The 17,687-nt window shown below is 36.2% G+C and overlaps 1 protein-coding gene across 1 annotated transcript; it reads right to left on the reverse strand.

Moving 5' to 3' along the window:
* Positions 1 to 701: 701 nt before the first annotated feature.
* On the reverse strand, positions 702 to 16,790 carry PRSS35 (serine protease 35). Its single transcript, XM_003769247.4, has 2 exons — positions 16,463 to 16,790; positions 702 to 3,557 (listed from the first exon to the last, which is right to left on the reverse strand). The coding sequence occupies exon 2, from the start codon at positions 3,530 to 3,532 to the stop codon at positions 2,294 to 2,296; it is 1,239 nt and encodes a 412-aa protein (XP_003769295.1). The 5' UTR covers positions 3,533 to 3,557; positions 16,463 to 16,790; the 3' UTR covers positions 702 to 2,293.
* Between the last annotated feature and the right edge of the window lie 897 nt (positions 16,791 to 17,687).

Consider the following 17,687-nt stretch of genomic DNA (forward strand, 5'->3'; position numbering starts at 1 on the left):
TCATCTATTACATTAGCTCTTTCTTCCAGTTTTGCTCAAATTTGACAAATCCTTGGGACGCAGAATGAACAGAAAGATGGATGAAGATTCTGAGTTCAAGCTCTGATTCTGCTAATTACCACTTCAGTGATCTTAAACAAGTTATTTAAACTTTCTGGGCCTCTATTTTGTAGATGTGGCATCTACAAAATGAGAATACAACAAATAACCTCTTAAATCCTTTCCAGTTCTAAAACTCTGATGTATAATTTATATTTTTATCAAAATCTTTGATAAAAACATTGAACATTGAAGAAAATCAAGGGAAAAGCCCAGAAACATTCAAGACCTTCCTCTAGATGGACATCAACTGATAATGGATCTTGTGGAGCCAAATCTTATTAAGGAAAAGGATGTATTATATGGCCTCAGAGGAATATGTAAATTCTTGTTTAGTCTTTTTAGGCACATTGGAATTTTTGTTGCCCCATTTGGGACTTTCTTGGAAATGATACTAGAATAGGGTTTGCCATTCCCTTGTCCAGTTCATTTTATAAATTAAAAAACTAAGGCAGATTGGGTTGTCATTCTCTGAAGCTAGATTTGAATTCAGGAAGATGTTTTCGCACTCCAGGTCCAGCACCCTATCCACTGTACCACCTATCTGCCCAATGTGTGTGTCTATATATATATATGTATGTGTGTGTGTATATATATATATATATATATATATATATATAATACAGTACATTTAACTTTAAGCACCTACATTTTTTTAAAAGTAGAGTTTGTGATTTCATAGAAGTAGGTAGTGCCTACCAATGCTCTTTACCAGTATACTTGCCTTCAATTTATAGTCTTAGAAAATTCCCCGTTGCATTGAGAGTTAAATGGCTTGCTCAGTGATACACAGCCAGCATATGTCAAGAGGCAAGAGCTGCATTCAGGTCTTTTTGACTACAATACCAGATACCTAGTTACTATATCCTACTCCCTCTTGCCCAGTGTGAACATATCTCTCCACAAAAATATTTATTTCCCAGATTTGTTATTATCATATATAAAATGGCCAAGAAAAGATTTTTAGTTGTTGGATACATTCTTGCCTTCAATGTAGCACCATCAATAAAGCACCAACCAGCAAACTCACATATAATTATTTCTCCCAACTTCACACACAGTACAAAAGAATGTGAGCTGAAACTATATTTAAGTTGATTCCTCTGAATCCTACATTTCAGGAAGTTATTATTACCAATGAGAAATATAACTTGTACAAAGGTATAAAGATATACTTAGGTCTCCTTAGAAGGAAAGATTAAAAAAAACATTTTAATGCTAAGCAGTGTATTAATTAGGTGAAAGTTAGAGGAGTAAGGGGAAGACAGTAATATTCCAGAAACTGAGTAAGGATCATAAATCCACAAGTCTCACCTGGGCTCATCCCAAGAATTAATTTTTTTAAATTAGGAGATCCTTAACTTGGGGCATCTTTCTGAGCTAATGGATCCCAAAACCATGTCCACTCTGGGTTGTGTCCCAAGGTTCTGTTTTGACTAACATTGAACTTGGGTGAATTAATGTGATTGCTCCCAGTGATGAGATGATTTGATTAGAATGACAGATCATCCAAAAGTTTTTGACATAGAAACATAGAATATTAAAATAGGATAGATACCAAAGAACTGGCATATGTGGCAAAAAGCTAATAATATTTGTCAGAAAAAATAACTTTCTTGAGGGATGGGTAATAACGGAATTCCTACTTTGAAAAAAATAGCACCTAGTAATACAGAGTAATACAGTGTTTATACTCACTGGGTTCTCAGTATCTCTCAGTTGATATATTTTAAATATTGTCTATTGTGGTTTATCTGCTTCTGCAGATACAGTTCTACAAGTCCTATGGAGTATCAGTTAGCTTAGATACTAATTAGAGCAGAACCCTGAGAACAAGTCTATTGAGAAATTACCTATTATTTAATAGAACTAGTTTGAGGCTTCAAAATTTGCCTAATTTTTTTTAAGGCAAAAGGAAACACATTTTGTTCACAAACAACTTAAAATGACCACAACTTAAAGAAAAGTATAAACTTTGGCACTAGAGTGCCTGTTCCATTTTAGTAGCTATATAGACTTAAAATTCTCTTTTCAAAAAATTATGAAAATATTCTCATTTGTCTTTTAGGAATACTTTTCGAAATGCTGAAATGCTGATGATAGATGTAAAAGTCAATCATAACCTGAGATGAGGAGCTGTTGTAGTAACTTGAGACTGGTTTTTGGTATGTTTTGAGGATGTGATTTTTTACAGTTAGCCATAAGTACAATCAGCATCATTTCCATGGATCCATAGGCAAATCTGTGCATATTTAAGAGGAGTGATGCGTACAGCAACATTATAATCCTTCTGGACTCCATTGATGTCCATCTGCTGGTGGCCCGAATAGACAGCAATGATCTTGCGCTTCCACTTCTTCTTGTCCGGGTCTTTAAGGCGGAGATAGACCCCAGAGCCTGTAGAGCCAGGTTCTGCATCACAGTACTGGTAGAAGAGGTCATTGGATTCATCTGACACGCTGCAAAATCGGTAGACCAGCTGCCCAGATCTGTCATTGTCAAAACCTGAGAAATGAATCATGCTCCCAGGCATCTTCTTGATGGTTGGGCTGATTCCCAGCTCCATATACTTCTTTTTGTGGGGACGTTTCAACTCAAGAAGAGCATAATCATAATCCAGAGCCACATTTTCTCTTACTCCTCTAACCCAGCCTTTGGGAATGTAGGTTGTCTTGACCCTGGTCCACTGGAAAGAGGGCTTCCCTTCAGAGCCTTTCTGACCCTTTCCTGATTCTTTCCTTCTTCTTCTTCCTTTGGATCTTATACCCAGCTCCTCTTGGGTATCATGTAGTGGATCTCCATACTCAGCTTCTCGTCGACTCCTTTTAGAACCTCTGGGTTTCTTGCCATTCCTCTTGGACCTCATCTTGAGCAATCCTACCCTTAGTTTTTTGCCCCCTTTAACATAGTCCTGTCCATCATGAATACAGTGAGCTGCCGTTAAGACATGGTTAGGGGAGATGAGAATACCACTACAACCCGTGGAGAGCTTTACTGCTGTGCTAAAAGGGAAATTGGTTACAAATCTCTTGTCCAAGATACTGAAGCGACTATCAATGCCATATACTTGTCGCTTTCTCCTGATTGTAATTTTTCTTGTGGTGTTCTGAGTAGGCTCAAGCATCAGTCCCTGGACATTCACTTGAGTTAAGGTTCGAGTACCATTTTCAAAGACAGTCTCATAAGAGAGAGACTCCTCCAGCTCAGAAACACTTGGCACTGGTAGTTCCTTTTGGCATTCAATACCACATACTCTGTTTAGCACCAGCTTGGCATCTGCTTCAAATTTGGGGCTGGAAAGATGTAAAGTTCTTTCACTGACCACCCGAGGTATTTTTCGTAAGTGCCAGGTAAAATCCTGTTCCATTTCAGAGCCACCAATGACAGTCCATGCAGGGGTAGAAAAGATCAACCAGAACAGTATATTTTCCATTTTGATAGTACAACTCAAGCTTGTCCTTCAAAAAGAAAAAAGAGAAAGGTTAGTATTTTATCATCTAAAGATTCTCATCAAATTTCGCTTAGAGTTAGAAGTAATAGCTTCCCAAGAAGGAACAACACTGTACTTTCACCTTTCCAATATGTTGAGGATCCATAAGTGATTTTTTTATGTGTCTATTTGGGTATTGGCCAGAAAATTAATGCTTATTAATACTTACTAATACTTACTAAATACTTACTAATACTAATACTTACAAGTATATTACCTTTTCCATTGATTTTCTTAGTCTTTCCCAAAACACCAAAGAAATGCTCATAACTCCCCTTCCCACAGAGACCCATCAATGCTAGTCAGAGGTCCTTTTCTGTAAAATTACAGAATCTGGGTTTCCTAAGACTTCAAGAATCAGCATTTGAGGCTCTGGTGCTTGAGCAGGGATCTGGATTAGTCACATAACAATGGTTTTCTATGACCACTAGATGGCAAAATGTGATTGTTTATTAGAATTAAACCTTTTATGGTAGAGTTTGATAAATAGAGTACCAAAAAAAAAAAAAAATAGACCCACATCTTACTCTTATGTATATTATACAATAGAGATACACTGTACAATGATGTACACAGGGGTCATATTGTATCACCAAAGTTCGTTATTATTAGAAAAATAAATCTAACAGGAAAGCTGACATGATAGTCATAGGAAGAGCTTGGCCACTGGGAAGCAAAGAAAGGACTGTCCTTAGTGGAGTATCAATGTATTTAAGTACTAAGGAGAACTAGTCCTTCTCTTATATATATGCTAATGTAAAATGAGTTATAAGAATGGTGAGAAGCTACAAAGTAGGTCTTTTGTTGTAGAAATCACCAACTAAGCAATAACAAGCCCTTATTAAGTCCCCATTAAATATCAAGCACTCTGCCAGATGCTGGGAATATTTTTTTAAAAAAGGTAAAAATTGTCCCTGCCCCCCAAGTGAGATAATATATATGTGTATATACATACATACATACATATGGAGAGAGAGACAGAAACAGAAGGAAAAAATGCTTGTTACTATCTACATGTATGCAGATGCATATGTATACATACACACCCAGACATATATAGAGAAAAAATGTAAAATAAATACAATACATTGGAGGGGGAGAGAGCAAGATACTCTACTGTAATGGTTTAGGATCTGCAAATGCCTTCTTTTTCATGTAATTTTTTATGCTCTGCTGATACATCTTTCATCTGGGGAAAGCAAATAAGAGGGCATATGCTATGTGTATTCTTCTGGGAATGCATTGTATGTCAGTCCTGGAGAGCTATCCAAAGATCCCAGCAGAAACAATAGCAGGCAGTGATTGTGTGAATGCTACATCAATCAATCAATCGATCAATCAATATTCATTAAGTACTTATTAATGACAGACCCTTAGCCAGACTCAGGGTATCCAAATATCCCAACTTATGTGAATTCACATTCTAATGGACTAGAGATTTGGTGGTTGCTGACTGATTTGGCTTCTCAAACCTATTCTTTTCCCTTCAGATTGATCCCATGGCAGAAGATAGAGACCTTCTTCTGCACTATTAAACACAAGCAAATGTTGCTGACACATGGAAGTGTGCTAGGATATTACAGTACCAGAAAGCCCATGGCAAGAGAGCCTGAAAGATGGCCAATGTATTTAAGAATGACAGAAAATTGATGGTGATGTTAACACAATCATAGAATTTAGTTTTGGAAGGAAACACAGCAATGATTTAGTCCAGATTCCTCATCTTACAAGTGAGAAGATTAATGCTCTGATAAACTAATAAACTTGACCTGGGTCACACAGGCAATAAAGAATAGAATCAGAACTTGAAGATAGGTTTTCTGACTCTAAGAACCACAGTTATCTAATTCTGCCTTCTCATTTTTTTCCAGATTTGTCTTTTCCTTAATAGGAAGAGCTGAAATTTAGATAGCTATTAAATAAAAATAAATTTAGACAGAGATATATAAGAATCACATGTATGAGTTACAAGGGGGCTTATATCACAAGACAAAAATGCCATGGGAAACTTAGGTAAAAGGGGCAAATCCCTCCCTGCCAAGAAAGCAGTGTGAAATCTTCACTAGAAACCCCTGCTAGAATGGTAGAAGTAGAACAATAACTATTAATTTACTAATTCCCATTTCTCTAGTATTTTAAGGTTTTTAAAGACATTTTCACACAATAATCCTGTGTAGTAGATAATGAAAGCATTATAATTCTCATTTTACGGTTGAATAAAACAAAGTCTAGACACATAAAAGAAAAAAATTGCTGAAACTTAAATTCTTAAATTATCTCATTTGATGCCCATAACAATAACAGTAGGCTAAGTGATACAGATATTATTCCATACAGTTGGCAAATGAGAAAATTGAGGTTCAAAGATATTGTGACTTAGTCATCATGAACCAGTTGGTAAGAATATGAGGTAAGATTTGAACTCATGATTCCCTATCAGTCACACTACCTCCAATATGTCAATGGTCACAAAATGGGTAAACTTCTGACATAAGATTTGAACCCAGGAATTTCTTGGCTTTACAACACCTGTTCTTCTAAAGGTTATTAGAGATCATCTTATTCTGTCTGGCTGTAAGTCTAGAAAAACTTTTACTTAAACAAAGTAATGGCTGCTCTTTGTGATAACTGATAGCTTTTCATCAATCATTTTAATAATTTCATTAGAAATTAAAGTCAAATTCAGTGGCCTCTAGTTTTCAGACTATTCTCTATTCTTTTTTTTTTTTTTTTTTAAATCAGAATATGTGCTCTTCTTTACTCCTGCAGTACCTATCTTTGTCTGACATGATTATTTCAAACATCATTAATGGGGGCTCAACTATTCCAACAATTTTTAGTGCCTAAGGATAAATAGTTTATCAGGGCAAGGTGACTTGAATTTACCAAGGGCAGTTAGGTGCTCCCTTGCTTACATCCAGAGCATGAATTCCCTACTAGTTTCCCATTCCCATTCCCATTGTAAGTTTTCCATTCAACTAAGGCTGATTTCCTCTAAAAATTTTTCAGTCTACAGATCTTTCCTATCCTTCCTTTGAATCCTTGAAATCTGTTATCTTCACATTTAGGTTGCATGTCAGATAATTCTCTATCTTTTCTCTCTTCTATTGTAAACTTTAGGAGGAAGTGTGTCAGTGTATATTTCTTTTTGTCTTCCTCTTGGTAGGAAGATGCAAAATTTAGATAGTGATTAAATGAAAAATAAATTTAGATAACCAAGGGTATACCACACAACCAAGAGGACTTCTGACTGGCTGAATTAAGCTCAGCGTTGTAGACTTGACCAATGAATTTGACATGGAGTATACTTCTGTATTCCAAATTCCAAATTGGGGACAAGATGGTGTTGGTAGTGGTATTTTGAGGATATAAGAGGTCATTGCTCATGGGATCTATGAGGGAAGAGAGGTTTCTTACTGCGAGAGAATCATAATGGACACAAGGACCAAACTAGATACAAAGAGAGTAACTAGAGAGAAGGCGTAAAAGCTAAATACTAGCCTGTCCAAGAATGGAGAGTTTTATTTTTATCTTCACTTCTAATTATCTTGCTGCAGCATATTATTTCTGAATTTGTATACTGTATTTTCTTTTCCCTTATAAATAAACTTTAGAAAACATACTCTTGTGGTCTGGAGTCTGTGGAAATGGAGTAGAAGGGAAAGAGGGAGCAGATGCCAGAATTGGGCAACTAGTTACAGTGTCACTGGCAGAAGAATGGGGAAAGGGAATCATGGATTAAGTATATATTGCCAAACCCATGGAACTAAGCAGCCTCAGGGACAGTAAAATTCAGGAGAAATTTTTCTCAAGTTGGAGTTCAGTGATTACAAGGTTAGGGGGAGGGAGGAGGGAAATATTATTAAGTATTCAGTGGTGATATCACTGGAATCACTGGAACCAAAAGTAAAACAGTGCTGTGCTGTTTTGGACTGACAAGGTCCAAGTCTGGTTCCTTAACAAGTCATTCTTGTTTGTTCCTTACTCTACATGTCAATTGCACTGTTTTCTCTGTTATGATCAAATACAGAATAAGGTTCTTAGTAAAAATATTTTATGTAAATATTCAGCAGTCATACATTGGGCACAGGAGTATTCTGATGCCAGTTCTTATGGTTCCAGAGAGACCACTGCTAAATTTTCAGTGTGAGCATTTATTTACACCTTGCAAATTGACAAATGCTACAAACAAGGTATTTATTTATTGTTTTGGTGATTGTCTAGACTTTAAAAAATCATGAAGACAATGTTAATAAAGAAGGTTAAACTTAAAAGTATCATGTAAGAACATATTTTCCCCAGAGAACCAGCTGATACATATTTACCAGCACACTCTGCATACTCAAGTCCCTTGGGGGTACAGAACCAAAATTAAGCAAGCTTCTTGTCACCAAGGCACACTGAACCTTTCCATCTGACTTTGAAACTGAATTTTCCTATATGTGTTGCCTCTCCTTATTAGATTGTGGGCTGCTCTTTGAGAGTAGGGACTCTCTTAGATTTTCTATTTATATCTCTGGCATTTAGCATAGTGTCTTACACATAGGAAAAATGCTCAAAATTAGTTTTCCACAAAATGTTGCAGTTTCAAGGTAATGTAAGAAAACAAGCATTATTGACCAATCAGTTTTCAGAAAAAGGAACTAGCCCAACTGCAAAGTCTGACAAAGGTCTAGGCTAGAAACTGGCTTAAACCGGCCAGGGTCAATGATCTGAAGAAGGCTTATTCTTCATGTGCTTGCTTAATAAACTCATTGTATATTATCTGACACACCTCAAGGGCAGAGATAATCGTCATTTTTGAATATGGGATGTATGATCAGGAAGGGGGAACATGTCTAAGAGCAACATGTAAGGGATAAATGAGGAACACTAAACCAGAAGGACTCTAGACTATCAGAACTCTAAGGGAAGAATAAGATTAACGTTAGAATATAAAAGCTTATTCTCCTTTCTGTACCATTGTGTGAACTCATATGAAATTTTTACAACCACTACATTAAAAGCTTCATCCTGTGACTATGAACCACTACATAGAAGTCCCAATCCTTCCATTTTTGTCTGCTTGCATTTTTTGTTTCCTTCACAGGTTAATTGTACACTATTTCAAAGTTCGATTCTTTTTGTACAACAAAATAACTGTATGGACATGTACACATATATTGTATTTAACATATACTTTAACATATTTTACATGTATTGGTCAACCTGCCATCTGGGGGAGGGGGTGGGGGGAAGAAGGGGCAAAATTGGAACAAAAGGTTTTGCAATTATCAATGCTGGAAAATTACCTATGCATATATCTTGTAAATAAAAAGCTATAATTAAAAAAAAAAAAAAAAAAGCTTCATCCTGGGGCAGCCTAGATGATCACTTAACCCCAATTGCCTCAGCAAAAAAGAAAAAAATCATCCTGAGTTCATTTACTACATCCTTTTTGAAGTTCTGAATTTTATTTATAACACACATAATAAACACTCAATAAATGCTTTTTCATTCATTTATCTGAATAACAGCATACATGTAAAAATTGCCCATCTGCTTTGGAAAAAGATGTTTACCAATGCCTTACTCTGGAAAAGTGATATTTTCAGCTACTTCTACACAAAAATAACAGTTACCACCTAATGCATCATTTTTAAACATAAAGGATGATGATTCAATTCAATAAACATTCACTGAGCATTTAATATGCTTAATACCAGCACACTATGATAGCCACTAGCGGAAATTTAAAATATATGGAGTGATTTTGATTGCTGTGGAGAGGGAGGAGAGAAAGGGAGTAATAGGAAAACTAGGTCCACATAGTCCTTTTCCATTTTGTTCCTGAGCTGAGAATCTCCTCGCTCTAATCCCACTCAGCTCCTTTACAGAGTTAAGTGGAATCCTTGGAATGAATTGAAGGGAACCCTGACTGCTGACCCAATAATATAAGAATTCATGTAAATATTTAGACCTAAAGCAGTAGCAAAAAACAGAGTTCAGAAGACATACTTAAGAATGACTAAGTCTTCTATAGTTAGCTCACTGGGTACTGCTCAGGAGGATCCATTTGACCAAAGAAATAAAGAGAGCTCCTGGGATATATTATCCAAAAAGATGGTTATCTTTCACCTGGAGAGAAGAGGTTGCTTACCAACTGAAGACCCGCAGGTGGCAGCAGGGAGCAGTTCAGCAGAGATGCCCAATAGAGAACAGTGTCAGAAAAATGAATGGACGAATAAATGGGCATTTATTAAGCACTTAATTTATTTATTAAATTTATTTAATTAAGCACTTAAGCATTATGATGACATCATCAGAGGACAAAAAGGAACCATGAATCACAGTGGTCATTCACATTTTTGGCTTAAACAATACCTTTTGCGTTTTCATGATATTATCTATCATTTCCTTTCTCCCCAATAGTTGATGTACACTATGGGACAGTTACCTAGATAAGGGAATCTTTCATGTGATGTATTTGGCTGGACTAAATGAAATAAATAAAAAAGCTTTTTTTTTTTTTTTTTTAACTTCTGTATCCTCTAAGGGGGATGGAGAGGAGGGGCAGAAGGGAACATCAGTGGGAGCATGGGAGCTGGGCTTTTGAGTGAATCCTAACCCAGTAACCTCTCACCTGAGAAAGCTTCTTCTGCCTTTAGGTAAGAGGAGGTTATATGTACAATATTTAAATAAAACACAGTTTTTGCCCTCTTTGAGTTTGGATTTAAAAAAACAGTGATTATGGATCACAGAATCTTAAAGCTGGAAGACACACCAGAAATTACCTAATCCATATGTCTTATTTTATAAGTGAGGAATGTTGTTGTCCAGCCATTTATCAGTCATGTGTGATTCTTCTTAACCCCATTTGAGGTTTTCTTGGCAAAGATACTATAAAAGTTTGCCTTTTCCTTTACCAACTCATTTTATAGATAAGGAAGTTGAAGTAAACAGGGTTAAGTGACTTGTCAAAAAGCTAGTAAATGTCTGAGGCCAGATTTGAATTCAGGAAAAATAGTCCTGAACAAGTAAGGAATTCACATAAAAGATAAAAGACCGCACAGCTAATTAGAGACCAATGCAGAACTAGGACTCAGGTTTCCCAATTTTTAATTTAATGCTCTTTCCACCACATTTGTTGCTTTATTGTAACTAATTTAATTTGGGTTTTGCTTCTTTTTTAATTAACTACATTAAGTAGCTGAAAATTGAATTGCTAAAGATATTTAATAAGAAATGATCTTTCTAAAAACAATTCTTTAGTAAATTTTGCCACTCTACATGATATTAACTTCAGTGCCTTAAAACCCTTATCATAATAAATGTTATTTGTCAGCTACATGAGAGTACTTGGATATGTGCAATATTACTAAAACACAGAACCAAGTCTGGAAATACTAAGGTAGCTTACAAAAGACAGGGCTTCACAATGTGACCTCAAAATCAAAGCAATTAGAGACCATGCATTTGGTTAACCTTTCTAATTTAGTCTATAATTAAGCATATTTTAAAATAGGATGGATACTGAAGAACATTTTACTTTGGAAAATCTGAGTTTGCCTTGTGGTGAACTTTAAATGCAGAATCAGTGATAGTTGGTGCCGATGAAAGAAGTAATCTTGAAGCAGGATCCCAGGTCCATCTTCACAGAACCTGCAAGTGACATTTATTTTTTAAAGCAGCCCCATCCTGGAGGAGTGGAAGCTGGAACACACTGAAGGTTCAGGCGTGTGTGCTCTGCCTTTTCCCACTCCCTTTTCTTTGTCCAATCTTCCTCTGTAACCATGCACTCCATTCTGACTTTGCAAAGGACCAGAGCTGTCTGTTCCAAACCCCAGCCTTGGATAATAAGGCTGAGGTCAGAACAGTCATACTATACTGTGAGTCAGCCTCCACAGCTGATTATGGGGTGGGCAGATCACAGATGGGAACACAGGGAAAGAGAGAGGCTTACAGTGATTAAATGAGAAAAATGTATGTATGAATACATAATATATATGTATGTACATATGCATATACACATATAAGTACTTCACAAACCTGAAAATACTAGACACACATATGAGTTTTTATTATTTTTTATTTTATGCTTATTTGTAGTCTGACATCAGTTAGTAATGACACAGCCATGAGTCTATGAGATGACATTTATACATAACCTACCCATACCCAAAAGTGTCCAAACTTCATTCTAAAGGGGTTTTACTTTTTTTGCAAACTTAATTTTTATCTATTAAGGAGGTAGAGTTTTTTTTTTTTTAATTTTTTGTCCCAGCTCAGCTGTCCCCTCACACACCCAATATTCCATAGTCCATTTATTTCAATTTCTTTTTCCAGGCTTTTCCCCATTCTTGAAACACACTCTCTCCTCCATTCTGCTTCTTGAAGTTCTTAGTTTCCTTCAAAGTTCAACTCAAATATCATCTCCTCTAAAGTGATTTCTTTCTGATTTCTACCTCCCACTACTAACTGCCTTTCTGACTCCCAAGCTTACTTTGTTTGCATTTTGTATTTATGCATATGGTCTCTGTTAATAGAATGTAAGCTCCCTGAGAGAGGGATCAATTTAGTTTTGTTTTTATATCTCCAGTGCCTATATAATAAGCTCCAAGTAAATACTTAATGGCTCATTGATTGACATTTATTAGCTGTGTGATTTTAAGCAAATCACTTATATTCTCTGAGCCTCAATTTTCCCATTTCTAAAATGAGGGGATTGGATCAGATCATCTCTATATTTCCTTCCAGTTATGTTATATTTTGAATATATATTTATTTTGAAACATATACCTATTTATTTATACATATTTATTTTGAATATATATAGTGAATAAAAATATCTTGAACATTAGAAGTTCTATAACTATAACTTTATTGAATAATTTAGTTTTATAATAATATTACATAATAGTATTTTAGTATAATATGTATTAATATTTAGTACATATAATACATATATTTAGTATAATATTAATATAATAGCATTTTATAATAGCATCAGCTTAAGTTAGAGGAAAGCTTTGAATTATTTTAATGATCTGTGTTCTGCTATCTATATTGATAGACATTTGAGTTTTTGTAAAACCTTCTGTTCCATCTTTACTTTTTAATATTGTACCCAACTTTTAAAATCCAGTCTATGAAGTCTCTTTTAATACTCCTCAGACTATCTTGACCCCGTAGACCTCAAATACCACTTAGTTTTTACTTCCTGTGAGAACATATCATGTAATATTTTGTATTTTAGTTATTTGTGTCTGTGTTTCCTTATAAGGTTGCAAACTCCACTAAGGAAAGAACTGTCTTTTTTTGATCTTTATATCTCTCCCAGAAATAGCACCAGCACAAGGATCTAGAAACAACAAATAGATGTTTCATGTAGTTCTAAAATTTTCTTATTAAATGAAAAACATCATTAATTCTCCAGTTTGCAAGCACATGACATAATTTTTGGTTGCAGGCTAGAAATTCTCATGCTTTTTATCTCAAGACCACTAGATGGCAGAGCCAGACAGAACATAACAATTCTTGCCAATTAGACTTAGGGATTTAAGAATGTTCAAAAAGGAAAATTATAGAGGTCTTCTAATATGACTCTCTCATTTTACAGTCGAGGAACCTGAAGCTTACTGTATTCATTTGTATTATTATTCAGTGTGTCATGGTGGATAAAGAACAAACCCAAACCGAGAAAACCTTACTATTTAAAATCCCTACTCTAGGGGCTCTGGCTTTCTAAGGAACAGAAAAGGTACTGACCTACATTGGTAGAAGGAATGTTTTTAAAGATAATTCTTCATATCAGTGAATTCACAGGTCTAATCCCTGTCTCCGTTCCCCTCCTTATTATTCACTCAGCTGTGAATTATATTTTACTTTGAAAGATTCAGCATAAAAATGATTAACAGAGTAATAGAATAAAATGCTTTCATAATAATAACAAACATTCTTCCATTAGCTCATTCAAACCCTGTCCAAAAAGTATTATTATCGTCACTTTACAAATGAGAACCCAAAGTCTTCAAAAAAAAAAAAAAAATTAAAGGATTCTGTACAACTAGTTACTACCAAGACTGGGATTTGAACTCTCACTCCAAGTCTAACCCACCATATTTTGCTTTTCACATATGGAATGGATTACGTTAAGAAAACCTACCGTGTAGTCTACATAGTATGAATTGATGAACTGAGGGATAATATTATCCATTAGCAGCCAACCTTCTGGTAGATGTTTGCCAACCAGAACTGTTGTGCCAATTGATTTACCCTGATCCAGATGCCTTCTGAATCTTCCAAAGCTGCAAGTCATCTCATTCATCAGGCTAAGGGGAACTTAGCCCACTCCCTGTATCATGTATGTTGGGACTTAGGAATACTTGAATCAATCAACAGATATTAAGCTTTTTGTTGGCTTCTACATGAAAAAAAAAAACAGCAAAAGACTTAAAATTGATACTGGGAATGTCTGTGGGCCTATTTTTAAATGTAGTTTGAAAAATGGAAATAAAACAACGTCTATGACATTTTGCAATAGTTTGGGGGTCAGGATAATGGAAGAGGCACAGTGGACTATAATTCAATCATATGTTATTTTAGTTCACTTTAAAAACTTTCTACTATTTTGGGTTCCTTGGAGTCTTATCAGTGCAGTCTCACTATATACAGTAGGTTTATTTCTAGAAAATGATAATTCATAGAAATCTGGATTGATTAACCAGGAACTTATTCATTAAAGAAATTCTGCAATGAGTTCTTTTGTAAAATAAAGATTCCTGCCAAGAATAAGGAGGGGAAAAAATAACATCAAAATGAATAAGGCATGCCCTCTGGGTTTTGCCATACTGAGTTATATTAAAGCAGAAAAAAATTCTTCTTGGTAGACTATTTTCCAGGCTTTTCAATTTACTTATACACACAATGCTTTGTAGCTAAGACACAGATAACTTTTAACTAGTCACACAAAATAGGAATAGAAAATGAAACCTAGAAATACAAATTGCTATAATAGAATGTACATTTCTTGAGGTTCTGGACTTTTTAGGGTTGGTATTATTATTAATCTTTATTATTTTGATCTTTATATTGCCAGCACCTTGTCTAACTATATGCCTGACTACTGAATGAAATGAATTTAATAAAATAATGACATTCTTTATTTCCAGTAAAAAGTAAGCTGCTTAAGGGTAGAAATTTAAATTTTTCTCTTTGTAGATCAAGTAGTAGCAAAGAGTAGGCACTTAATACATGTATGTTGACTGATTGATTCTGTATTCTGTTAGGGGATTTAAAGTTGCAAGGGATCTCAGAAATCATCTAATCTGACCTCTGCATATTTAAGATGAAGAAACATTTTCTCAAAAAGGTAATTTGCTCACACAGTGGGTGCTCTGCAGTGAATATGCCTTGGTTATCTAAGATAGGCTGAAATAAACAAATGCTTCATTTAGTCAGAAAAAAAAAAAGTAGTGCTAACAATACTCATTACCTTTGTTCCTTCTTCCCTCCTTCCCCCCCCAACACTTTCCACAGAAAATGCAGCTAAAGTGAATTTGGAGGCAGAGGATCTAGTTGTGAATCCTAATTCTATTACTTACTACCTCTGTGTTCTCAGATAAATTACTTAGGTTCTTCATCCTTAAAATGAAGGGGGTAGATTAAGTGAGCCTCTAAAATGCATTCCTATAAAATGCATTTCATAAAATGAAATCTATGACTCTATGAGCATTTACTCAAAACCAGAGCAAGTGTCGCATTGCCAACATTGCTTCCAAATCCAGCTCTTTACTAGATTTGAAATTCTCTGACAATTTTTAATCAAAATCAAGACTTATAAAATGCTGGACTACTTCTTACAAGCCTAAATATCTCGTGTGGGGTGACATATCCTCTCTTCCCTCTCAAATGTTGAGTCAGTTTGGTTCTAAAAAAAAAAAAGATACTACAGATGGCAAAGTCATTTTCAAGAAAAGATCTGCTCATACCTTGAACCCCTTATTCTCCAGCCATGAAAGCCATCAGGTTAAAAGGGGCAACTCCTATTTCAGAACTCTGTAGGGGAAATTTAAGATAGAGAAGAAAGCCAGACTCTACTTAAAATCTCTTCTTCTCCAACAGAGGCACTAGTGGGGAAATGGTGGAGGGGATGGGCAGCCCAGTCTATGAAAGACTTTGTGAATGCTCCCTCTGGGCCCTTTTACTGGTCTGTATGCAGTTAGGTTCATAGAAAAAGGAAAACAGAGAAAAAGAAAACCGCCCATTATAAATCTGCCAAAGATACTTTCAACAAGAAGAGAAGGCTTTCCAGGAATGGGTTTTACACCTTTTTTTTTTTTTTTTTAAATGGCATCTGTTAATAATTATATAAATTAAAAGGAAGCAAATCTTTCGATGCTACTTAACTAGCAAGAATTTCTTTTGGATTCCAAATGAAATACTGTCACTTAATATTTAAAGCATCTATAGTAGCAAAAAACTTTTCTGCAAGCCTTATCGCCCAACTTAGAAACTGTCCAACAGAAAATTTCTGGAAGTGCTGAGCTTCGTCCTTATCTTTGGGGGTACTTAAAAGTTGCCTCAAGAGTCACATCCTTTTTCCAGGAATACTCCCCAGGTGTTTAAGAGCATGGAAATATAAATTAAGCACAAGTGAGAAAAATTCTCATGTACTAGAGTCTTGGGATCAAAGAATCATAGTTTTGAACTGGAGAAGACTTCAGAAACCATCTAATTCAATTTCCCTTCATTTTACAAATGGGGAAACTGAGGCCAAGGAAGTGACTTGCTCAAGATCTGTGATAGGCAGGATTTGAATCAAGATCCTCTGACTCCTAACCCGGTATTCTGAGTCATGCACATGCATCATGAAAAAGGTGGCTTGCTCCCTACCTGTTGGCTCCAGAAAAGTGAGTGGAATGACAGTCGCAGAGAAGTTACCCAGCTTGGTTTAGGAGATTCCTATTTCGGACATGGAACCTCGTGGGTAGGATAAAGGAGAGCTCCAGTACCATAGGCTACCAGGGCTGGAGTCACCCCCAAGGAGCACTGGAGGAGACTGAGGAGGCGAAGTGGAAGCCGGGTGGTTCTTTCCAGAGAAGGCGGAGGAGGTGTGTGGGGAGGAGGAAAGAGAGAGGGGGAGAAAAAGGGGAGGAGAGAAATAGAAGGCGAAAGTGAATGACTCCCAGACTTCGGAGCGAACTTAGGGTGAAGAGACTTGGGAGGGGTCTTTCTCTGGAAAGGAAGGAGAGGAAAATGAGAAGAGGGTGGGGAAGGAAAGAGGGGAAGGAATCTGGAGGGCAGGGGGAGGGAATTCTTCGGGGACTGAAAGAAGAGAGAGAGAGGGAGGGATCAGAAATTCTAGGGAGTGCCCTCTCCTCAATGAATTAAAAGGGATAAAAGGGGGAAAGTGAACTTGCTCTAGGAATTCAGTTTCAGCATCTCCCGGCAGGGATGCCCGCTTTCCTGGGTGAAAGGACGGAGCCATCAATGCTGAATTAAAGGGTCCCTTAGGCTCTCATGGGGATGGAAAGGGAGAGGGAAGAAGGGAAGGATGGGCGGGGAATGGGGTGGGAGCTTTAGGAGGAATCGGGAGACGAAGCTAAAATCTGCAAGAACTAAGTAAGATTTGATTTGCTTCTTTGTACTTAGACTAAGCTCACAATTTATTTTTTCCCCCTAGGGCAAATCCTTTTTCACTAACTTTTCAGAAAGACTTCCCCTCCCCTTTCAAGGCAGCTGGTCTTTCTGGAAAATGAGACCCTACTGGCTGGTGCACCCTGTCCCCCGTTCTATAGGGAAGGAGGATAGATCTAGAGAGACTAAGGAAGTCTGGTGGTCAAATATCCGCCCAGGGGAGATGAGGAATCTACTCACTCTAGTGAAATTCCCATGGATTGTTGCATTCATTGTGGATCTTTGAAGACTATGTAGGACTCGGGGTGGGTAGATCCGAATGGATATTAAAAGTACTGCATGATTTGTGATTTGCCACTTAAAACCTCTGAGCCACAGTTTCCTCATCTGTAAAATGGGAATAAAAAAAAAAATACAGTTGAAGTGAGGACAGTGCTGTTAATAAAAAAAACCTAAAATCACATGAAATATTGTTAGGAAA

This window comes from Sarcophilus harrisii, chromosome 4 (assembly GCF_902635505.1).
Source record: "Sarcophilus harrisii chromosome 4, mSarHar1.11, whole genome shotgun sequence".
In the NCBI taxonomy this organism is placed as follows: Eukaryota; Metazoa; Chordata; class Mammalia; order Dasyuromorphia; family Dasyuridae; genus Sarcophilus; species Sarcophilus harrisii.

Coding starts and splice junctions, on each gene's coding strand:
- PRSS35 (XM_003769247.4), bottom strand. CDS start 3,532: ATGGAAAATATACTGTTCTGGTTGATCTTTTCTACCCCTGCATGGACT.